General features: G+C 26.7%; 1 protein-coding gene across 5 annotated transcripts in view; it reads left to right on the top strand.

The window, feature by feature from the left end:
- Nucleotides 1–279: 279 nt before the first annotated feature.
- Nucleotides 280–10,239, top strand: part of LOC126905172 (neurotrimin-like) — a 55,975-nt gene continuing 46,015 nt past the window's right edge. For 4 of the 5 annotated variants that reach the window (XM_050684644.1, XM_050684643.1, XM_050684642.1 and 1 more), the window contains exon 1: nt 7,188–7,439. In XM_050684644.1, the coding sequence (XP_050540601.1) occupies nt 7,343–7,439 (97 nt within the window). In that variant the 5' untranslated portion in view covers nt 7,188–7,342. Of the gene's footprint in view, nt 392–7,187; nt 7,440–10,239 lie in introns of those variants that run through there. The other variant, XM_050684645.1, reaches the window with a different exon arrangement.

Below are 10,239 nucleotides of genomic sequence, written 5' to 3'. Positions count from 1 at the left end.
ACATGTACAACCCCGTAGTTTTACAAAATCCTTCTACAATGTCAGCAAAATAGCAACAAAGAATCTAAATAAATGTAAGGCCGATGGTCATGTACGTGTCTGGAAGGGGACTTTGGAAGGGCACCAAAGGACTCGATGGGCTCGTCTGACACGGCCTGTTTCGATCTAACCGACATACGAACACGTCGCGATCATCGTCCGGCTCTCTTTCGCCTTTTAAACCAGTTTTGCATTTTTTTGGTTTTGTTTGTTTTCCTTTATTATTACCGTATCATGTGTTTTTAATAATAAAATAGTCGAAGATATTATATACAAATTAGTTATTCTAATTCATGTTTTATTTATTGTTCCACGAGTAAATTATTGTATTAATGAGGATTATATGATTAAGGTAAGAACATTCTAATTTATTGTGCACGTACTTAAGATAGCAAGTGACCCTCGAACAACACACCCCGAGAAAAGGGATAGTTCTTATTTTGCGATACTCCTATAACATTCCCTTTCATCATATTATATCCTTTTCTTGAGTTACGACAGTTACATAAAATTAATTGAATATAGTATGATTATTGAGAGCACTAATCCCTAATTTCTTTGTAAACATGGTGAATATATATATATTAAAAAATATGATAAATATCAAATTTATTATAAAAGAACATATTCTAAGGTCTTATTCTTGTTCTCAGTTTTTAGAATGACTTTTGAATGTTAAACGGGAACCTATAATTATATATATATATATAGATAATTGACTAAATAAAATTTTGAATGGTTCATAATCATTTTGAAAAATAAAGAAACTCAAAAAGTAGTATTATAAAACTGGTTGTCAATTAGTCAATATTTATTTAATACATAATAGTTGATTGGTTCGGTTGGGTAAACTATTTTCCATAAGCAGTTAAAAATAATAAAATTCAATTTCCAAAAGTCGTTCTAAAACCTATTCTTAGAATAAGTTTTTTTTACAATAAATTTAATATTTACTATAGTTCTTTAAATAAATCAAACTGTACATGAAATTCCTTCATATACATTTATCTGTACATTAAAAAAATATATTACTTAACGAAAAAATTGGATGATCCAATTGGATTCTTAATAAATCATACTGTATAAAAACATTAGCTAAAGAATATTGCAAAAATGAGCAAGTTTATATGTTCAACTAAAAAAAAATACTTATTCTCTCCATTTAATTGCGGTTGTTTTTGAATTCAATTAAAAATAATTTTGGTGTTTCCAATCATTTTTTTTTAATATGCCCAAATCTGTATACACTGTATCTAGTAAGTAAGGAAACGAGTTTCTATTATTCTCATTGGTTGTAATAATTGATTTGTTTCCACTGTTTCTTACTTACTTAACAGTCTCTATATTTAAGTTTGAGTTTGTAGTAATAAAATTTTTGCAGTTATTTGCAAAGTAAAATATTTTAGTATTGATTTATACTTTCAAATACTTAGATTAATTAAATGCCAATGTTTAGCCCAATTAGTAATAATCTTAGGTAAATTATTACTAACTATTAATATTTTGTTTACTCGTAGGAATTTCTGTTATTTTACAGTTTTTTGATCCTATAATTGATCTAAAACTATAAGTTAGTACACATTTTTATGTAAAACAGGTACAAATGGACTTACATACATGTATATGGAAAATAGTTTGAGGGAGAATTATTTCTTACAAATATCCTAAGGATTATTCAAAAATTGTGTATATATTTATCAATATAAAAAAAGGGACATTAAAAAATATTTTCAATATATGGCCAATTAAAAGTGTTTTTTTATATTTTTAGTGCATAAAATAACAACTTTTATTTTACTGTATTTTTAATAAGGGTGCAGATTTAAAATATCTTATCAACCAAAATTGGGATTTTTCAATTTCGTTTTTATTTCAACTCATATAAAAAATATTTTTTAAGTGAACGTTGTGTACCATATATTATATTAAAAAAATAATTTTTTTTATTTTGCTTTCCTGAAAAGTAAGGAAACAGATTAATTGTTACATACAATGACAAAAATATAAATTCCTTTCCTTACTTACTAAACAACTTATATATTATTTATTAAATAACATCTCTCTCTCTCTCTCTCTCTCTCTCTCTCTCTCTCTCTCTGTATATATATATATATATAAACGAATATATGTCTTGAAAAATTGGAAATTTATTAAGTACACTTCCGCGAAGCTTTATTATTATTATTTAGAGTAGATACCATAAATATCAATTTATACATTAATCTTTGATTATTTAATTAAATAGCCAAGGAATGGTCTTAAAAATGATGCCATCATCAAAAAATTACCTAAAAAGTTAATAAACTTTCACATTTTATGATTACATTTTTATAGTATATATAAGCAAAAAAGAAGTTTTAAAAACATTTTAATAGACAGTTTACCAATAAAAACCACTAATTTTATGAATTTTTAAAAGAACCGGATTTGGTTGGGTTCCGGTTCCCCAAAACAAATAATTAAAGGTTCCGCTTAGGTTCTCGGTTAGGTTTGTATTGATTATATTAGTTTTATAGTAGACTGTGCTAAGATTTCAATATTTAAATAAATAATTTACTTTTATAGTTTACGAATATCAAATTTTGGACTATTTGTTCATGTTTTTGAATTCTTTGCGAAATCTCAAGCTAAAATTGAATATGTTATATAAATTATAAACATTTTTCTTACTTTCATGATATACTTAACTCTTTATGAATACTATTTTAGGTTTATAAAAAAATGTTTGACATGAAATTTTTGATTAGCTATATAATATTTTTATTAATCAGTATTGAGTAATGACAATTTTATTATTGCAAACAATGTTTGTTATATAATTTAATGTAAAAATTTTAATTTTGGATAAAATTCTAACGTTGCTTTAAGGAATAAATTTTATACTTATTTTTAAATAAATGAAATTTCTCTATTATTTTATTAAATATAATTATTAATCTAATATTTTTTTGTAATTATTTTATTTATTAAAAAAAATTATTTTTTGAGAAAAAAAGTATTAAGAACTCTTTTTTCACTCATTATAATTAAATATGGTGCTATTAAATAATAAAATTACTAAACTCAATAAATTTTGCAATTATTGTGTTATTTCAAGTAGAAAAATATTGTAAAACAGTTTTTGTTTATTAATTTGCTTGTGGAATTTTATCAATCAAGAGTACATTTTTATTTTTCAATTTTTTCGGTTAATAACTCATTAAGCTTAGATCTTTATATTCATACTTAATTTTTAATTATTAATAGTTTTTCTATATATATATACTGTATGACTGTATATACTGATAACTACTATATACTGCAAGTTATATGTGATAGGAAAAAAGTGTGCTTTTTTACCCTAGAAAAGTATTATATATTCTATATATGTTCGAGTAAGAATTATTTTTAGTATATTTTTGAAAAAATAAATAATGGAATAGTAAATTTTTTTACTCGTCAGATAAAGTAAAGAAGATAATTATTATAAAATAATAATATAAATAATAATTTATAAAATATTACAAAATATTATATATAATATGGAATACCAGACTGTTTTTAAAATTTTATGATAAAATAAATAATAATAGTCAAATTGTTACATTGTCAGAACACGAGGGACTATAATGTCACTGATCGCTATATCAGTAAATATATTTACTTAAAATATCTAATTTATATAGTTATCTAAATATGTATTGTTTTAAAACTGCACCCTAAAAATAACCTTCGTTTTTTTTTAAACCTTTTAAAAACTTGGAATTTAACAATGAATATGCGGTAGGGTTGAAAATATTCATAAAATGTTGGTGAATTTTATAAAATCAGTATGTTATACTCTTTTCTCATGGAGATTCGTTGATGAATGATGTATCTACTTTATGTCAATGTTATCAACTTCAGTATTTTACACATTTTACTAATATATGTTGGGTGATCAGTAGAATATAAGGCAGTCAAGTGTGAAACGCACAGTATGACTAAACATAACTACAGGCAGCTGACATGTATTTTAGTTGAATCTAAAAGAAACATTTTTCAAAACTGATGTTTTTTTGCTTGGTATGCATTATGCATGGTATTTTTTTCCGGCACTATCTTAATATTATTTTTATTAAATCTATACTAAAATATTCTTACTTGTAGTTTTGGAATATATTTAATAAATTCGTAGTAAATTCCAATATGTTTCCAAATATTTTTTCTGATATGAGTTTCAAGTGTACTAATGATAATTATTGTTTAATAGAAATATTGTTTTTTTTTGTGTTTATACTTAAATAAAAATAAGTTAGCATAAATGCTCAATAATTTTATTGTCTCACCATATTTAAAAAAACCCAGCACAGTGGGGACGTGGCATAGTTGAGTCAAGTATAATGATTAAAATCACTATCATAAAAAACGCTTCCATGTAAATCTATAGATAGTGTTTAACTTTAAAAATTGGCGGATTATTCCAAAAGCTACATGATCTCCTATTTCCTTATTTATATCCTGATTAAAAATTGTATGATATATAAGTGTAATATATGAATATATTAATATTATATAAATAATATATATAAATAATATTTATCATAAAAAAATTGTATTGATCCATATATTTTTCAAAAAGTTATAGCATTATAAAATTAAAAATATAAAACAGATTTTTTTTACAAAAATCGTATTATTTTTATTAATTATTGTTAATGAATTTGTTTCACATTTATGAATATGAAGGGTTTTTTTTTCAAATTTTTTATTCTGATAAGTTTATCAACATTAGAATCGAGTTCTTTTGACATACTGATTATTAAAATCGGTCCAGTAAGAGCTGAAAATAAGACACATTCTATCACAATACCAATATCTTTTCTGCTTTGCTTTGAACCTAAATTTTTGAATCTTGAATTTTTATTTAAAACTTGATATAAAGTAAAAATGTTTAAAATTATTTTCGAGTATTAGGTACGATCGATTTCGTTGGTCTCTTCGTGTAATAATGTCACGCTCACGTTATTGCTGCGAATCAACATTGCGACATCCAAGATTTGCAATGGCTTAGGGGCCATAATTCTTTTACCGATCTGTCTTAATCTAAGGCCAACCGATTTTTTTCCATTTCACGACATCAGTCGATTATTCTTACCGAACACCGCCAAACTTTTCTGGGAATTATTGTTTTTTCTAGATAGACGTGCGTCAAATGACAAATGATTCATGTGTAATTACAATATTATTTGTACGATATAGTTTAATCGAAATTTTGAAATGTTGGAAACATTTCTAAATTACTCGATTATATTTTATACAGGTCTGAAGTATTTAAAACTAAAAGTTATCTAAATTAAATTTACTGGTACACTTAAAGGTGACAAACTTATAAAAAAAGTTTTCCTGGGAGCTAAATAAAGATGCACTGTTGTGTTAATTGAATGAAATTGTATTATTTCGTTTTTATTTTTGATGACGGTTGAACTTTTTTCTTTGGAAAATGATTATTATTCTCTTCCGGAGTTTGTGTCGTAGCTACTGGCCAGAGACCATATTTCCCATCTACAGACGTGCGAATAAGACGGTTTGGAATATATTTATAAATATATTCTACATTGTATTATTGAAGTTGAAAGTCTGGTGCGCGCAAAGAAGAAAGAGGATAAAGTTTTGGCCGCGGGTGAAAAAAGTATATAGCAATGATAACGACGTGGAAAGCAGAACGACACTATTGAACACTCATGGAATACATTATTAGTTGGACGTAGTATTTATAAAATTGCCAACACATTCTTCGTACTAAAAAGTTTTCTCACAGTAATTTTTTTCTTCGTATTATTATTCGGTTTTATTTAGTCACCATTGCTGTCAAACTTACTTACAACAAAATACTGCTCACCGCTGTCACGTTGACAGTAAAGGGAACGAACTGCAAAAGTATACATATAGTATCTTATAAACCAATAGAGTTCTCATAATAAATAATTAGTTTAGAAATGCTTTTTGTATTATGACATTGAAATTATTCTTGACATTTTATTGCAAACATTTTTTTTTTACAGAACATTTGTTAATATTAAGTAAATTAGTACAAATTAATTAACATAAATAAATTTAAAACGTTCTAATTGAAAGGATACTTCTCAAACGAAAATATCAAAATTGATAGGACATTTCACTACTTAAGATCTTTAACATTGAAGTAATTAACTAGGCATGGTTGGATTCCTCAGATTATTTTGGGAATAGAGACCCTTTTAACCTCCAACTATGTTCACTAATGAGTAGTACTACACTTGTGTTTTATTTTTTTGTGGAATATAAACCAATTATTTTTGTTTAATTAAAAATAATAAATAAATCATAAAAAATCTTGAAATATATACTTATTAAAGCAATTAATAATTTCTATTGTTATTTGTTAAAATACAGGTTCATAATATTTACCGTTTTATAAAGAATTTACTAATAATAATAAAACTCAATTTTTATAACTTTTTAGCCGTGTGGTATTTTTATTTTGGATTTATTGTTTCTCGTTTATTGATAATTTATACAATTACAAATACCCAATTAAATGATTTTTAATATAGACTTTATAACACGTGAACTGCGCTTCGAATGTAATTAGTGTAAAATTATTTACTTCGAATAACAACGTGTGTTTAAAATAGTTCAGTAAATTTTTTATTTATAGTTATGTATGTATAATTAAAAATTAATAATTCTAATTATTTGGAATCAACTCGTCTATCTACTGAGGCAGATAGTTGTCATTGCTGATAAAAACAAAAGGAAATTCATTTTGACAAAGCTAGGGATAACAGTAGAACAGGAAATTGATGGATCATCTGAAATCTTTTCTACCAACTGTGAGAACCATTTTTTTGGACAAATATAACCGTTTAACGTTGATGAACAGTGTCCGGCTACTGGATTTTGGCGGTCTGTTGTAGCGGATAAATGTCGTTCAGGACGAAGGGGTATCGTCATTATCTCTCCTGTCTTCACGATTAATTCTTTCGCTGGACTACCACAAAATATATTACTCCGATGCTTTTCGTCACGCCCACCCGACGGTTGCGCATCGCACTTGCTGACTGTAATTGGTTTAGCCGTTGGCTGCGGCGGGGCGGCGACAAGTGCGCCCGCGGCTAGCCGGCGGCATTGCTTCTCTCAGACCGGCACGATAGTCGCGTGCTGTCCATAAGACACGCCAGTCCACGTTCCGACGCACTAAACAGCATTTTGTGTACTCACGTCGTATTTCATAGCTCACGTAAAAAAACTTATCGATATTGTTGTAATCGACAAAAAACACTTTGCTGATGATCATGCCACTATGAAACGACACCGGATGGCCGTAATACTATGGTGCACGGCCACAGTGGCTTTAGGGCTGTTTTCCAAATTAACCTCAGCAGCAATTGTCCCTTCAGGTTAGTTGAAACATATTTGTTAAAATATGCAAAATTCACAGTCTTCTTCTTGGCCACAATTAGTTAACTCTGATATTTGCAAACGTCATATTTTGGAAAATTTTTGTTAAAAAGGTCAAACAATAGATATTTTGAAAGTAATTGGGTAGTAGTGGACATTTTCAGATAATCATACGAAAAAGGAATTTCAAGTAGAACAGTTGAATTTAACTGATTTCATTAAATAATTTATTTTACTATAGTTCTTTGTCAAAATTTCTAAGAAATTTTTTATTAGAAAGAATAAAATACCATACTAAATAATATATATGTAAATTTATTATAGAGTTAATTATAGTTTTTTTTTTTTTTTTACTTGTGATAATTTAACAATTTAAAATATATTTAAATTTAACGTGAATAAGAGAATTATAAAAAGTTAATAGATCTAAGTTAATCTTTTTCATTATTAGTCTGTTATGTTAATAATCTTTTTTTACTATGGCAATTTTTAAATGTTATTTAAATTAATTTAAAGAATAATTTTACCCATTGTTGCAGTTTAGTGTTTATTTTTTAGAATCTTCTAAAATGTTTAAATATCATATGATAAAAGAGCTGCTTTGTGAAAAATGTAATACTTTCATATCCGAATTTAATATGTAGAGAAAAATGAAACATATATTAATCATTCTAATTTTATTATTTTAATTAAGTATAACCTCCTAAAATTGAAACTATTTTTTTTTTAATAATAATAAATGAAATTAATACTTGGAAATTTTGGTCATTTAGTGGTATGTACGAGTAAAATGTATCTTTGAAAAATATGGCACTATATATTGTTTAATATAGAAATTATGAGAAAATAATTAAAGTCATGTCCATAATGATGTATAAAAATAGAATGATGTTTTCTATAAATACGCATGTATTTTTAGTAATACCATTTTTTTATTTATATCACTTCTATCAATAAAAAGCATAAAATATTACTCCGGCTTTGTTATAAAAATAGCTAGTCGAATATGTTACAATATTACTTAACACGTGTGTAGGTATCATATTCGATCAACTAGAAGTTATGCGATCTGACAAAACTTCTATTTAAAAACAGCTAAAACTTGATAGATACGATACTTGTAAACTATCATCAGATATATTTTTTTGAGAACCCTATGAATTTAATCTGACAATTTTTCGTTTAATTTGCAATTCTGTTCTTGTTGGTCGAAATAGTGTATTATGGCTGATTATGATTCATTTGTAAAGAACACATAAAGAGTAATAAAAGAAAAAGTTTGATACTTATACAAAAAACGCCACTTCTATTTTCTTTTTTTAATTCGCATGAATATTTCGTAAAATCGAATATGAAATAAAGAAAAAAGATTCATAACAATGTTATATAATAAATATCAAATATTTTTTCATATTTATTTACTATCATTATTATCATTTGATATATTGACCGAAGGTAATTTTTTAAATTTTCGGTCATCTATTTCTATGGTTTGTTAATTTTGTTGCGTTTAGGGAGCGCCTTGTTGTTGATGTTAAAATTCTAGAGTGATTATCTATCTAAAAAATAGCAGTAAACGGCGTAGTATTACTTCAATTACAAATTGTGAATGATTTGCTCACGGCGTCACACTGGCACACTATTTGATCACTAATTTAAATTATTAGTTTTTAGTACAGAATACCTTTGATAATCATTTTATTTCTGTTTTACTAAAAATGTTTTTTTTTATCTACGAGCGGTTATTTTATCAGTGAATATTAATGCAAATAGATTTATGGACAAAATTATAAATGCATGTATGTAGTATGGATCTACATCGATGCTGATGATATGCACCGCTGTAGTAGGACGACAAAATAGACATGAATATTCATCGGTATGGTCGGCCGTTAGATATCGTGTAGGAGTATAAAATACAACATGGGAGGACGACCACTTTTGTGGTTGCAACAAAGTTTCCGGTGACTTTATACTTTTAGGCAGGGAGTCTAGGGGTGTTTATTTATTTTGTATTTATAAAATTGTTTTTTTTTCTTTTTTTTTTGGTAACTCCAAACTGAATCTGAACTAATTTAATTAGGCAGAATAAGAAAAAAATCTATCCAATAAATAGTTTGTATTGTTGCGTTGTGTACATTCGCATTGAAATCATGTTACAAATCAAAATTATTTTCTAACAGTGTACAATAATAATACTCTTTGGTGAACTTATTTAAATGACTGTAAATACGCTCACAATGTCTAATTATCATTAAAGATTTATCTTACTAGACTATGTGACATTTATAGCCTGACATGTTTTCTTTGAAAATCTGACTTGTAAAAAAACCGAATGATTTTATGACCATCACGTCTCGGACGTACGCGAATTGCCTAACCTAATCGCCGTTCTTTAGTCACGTTTAAAATCTTCTATGATACTGCGCTGCTCGTTGTTCTTGGTTTTATCGCCGCACTCGTTAAACGCGTCGCCCGCCATCCCAAACTCGTAATTAATCTGTCAAATAATCCGATTTTGCTAAGTGATAATGTCGTTTAATGAAGTATGAAATAGTGATGAGTAGTGTATTCGTGTACACATTATTATTATTATTATTATAATACGTTTATGGTAGACATAAGAGATACTTTAATCGGCTTTAAATGAAATACGCCGTCGGCATCGTGTAATGCTAAAGTTACCCATCTCTCTTAGTCATTCAATATCATAACAACTGACGGCGTAAATGATTTTAGCGGTAAAATTTTATAAAATTCCACTAAAAGCAATTAAACGATTTCACTAACCATTAAGCT

The sequence above is a fragment of the Daktulosphaira vitifoliae genome, unplaced genomic scaffold, assembly GCF_025091365.1.
Source record: "Daktulosphaira vitifoliae isolate Bord-2020 unplaced genomic scaffold, ASM2509136v1 Scaffold_4, whole genome shotgun sequence".
In the NCBI taxonomy this organism is placed as follows: domain Eukaryota; kingdom Metazoa; phylum Arthropoda; class Insecta; order Hemiptera; family Phylloxeridae; genus Daktulosphaira; species Daktulosphaira vitifoliae.
The sequence above is the reverse complement of the archived record's forward strand: the minus strand, read 5'-3'. Positions and strand labels throughout refer to the sequence as shown.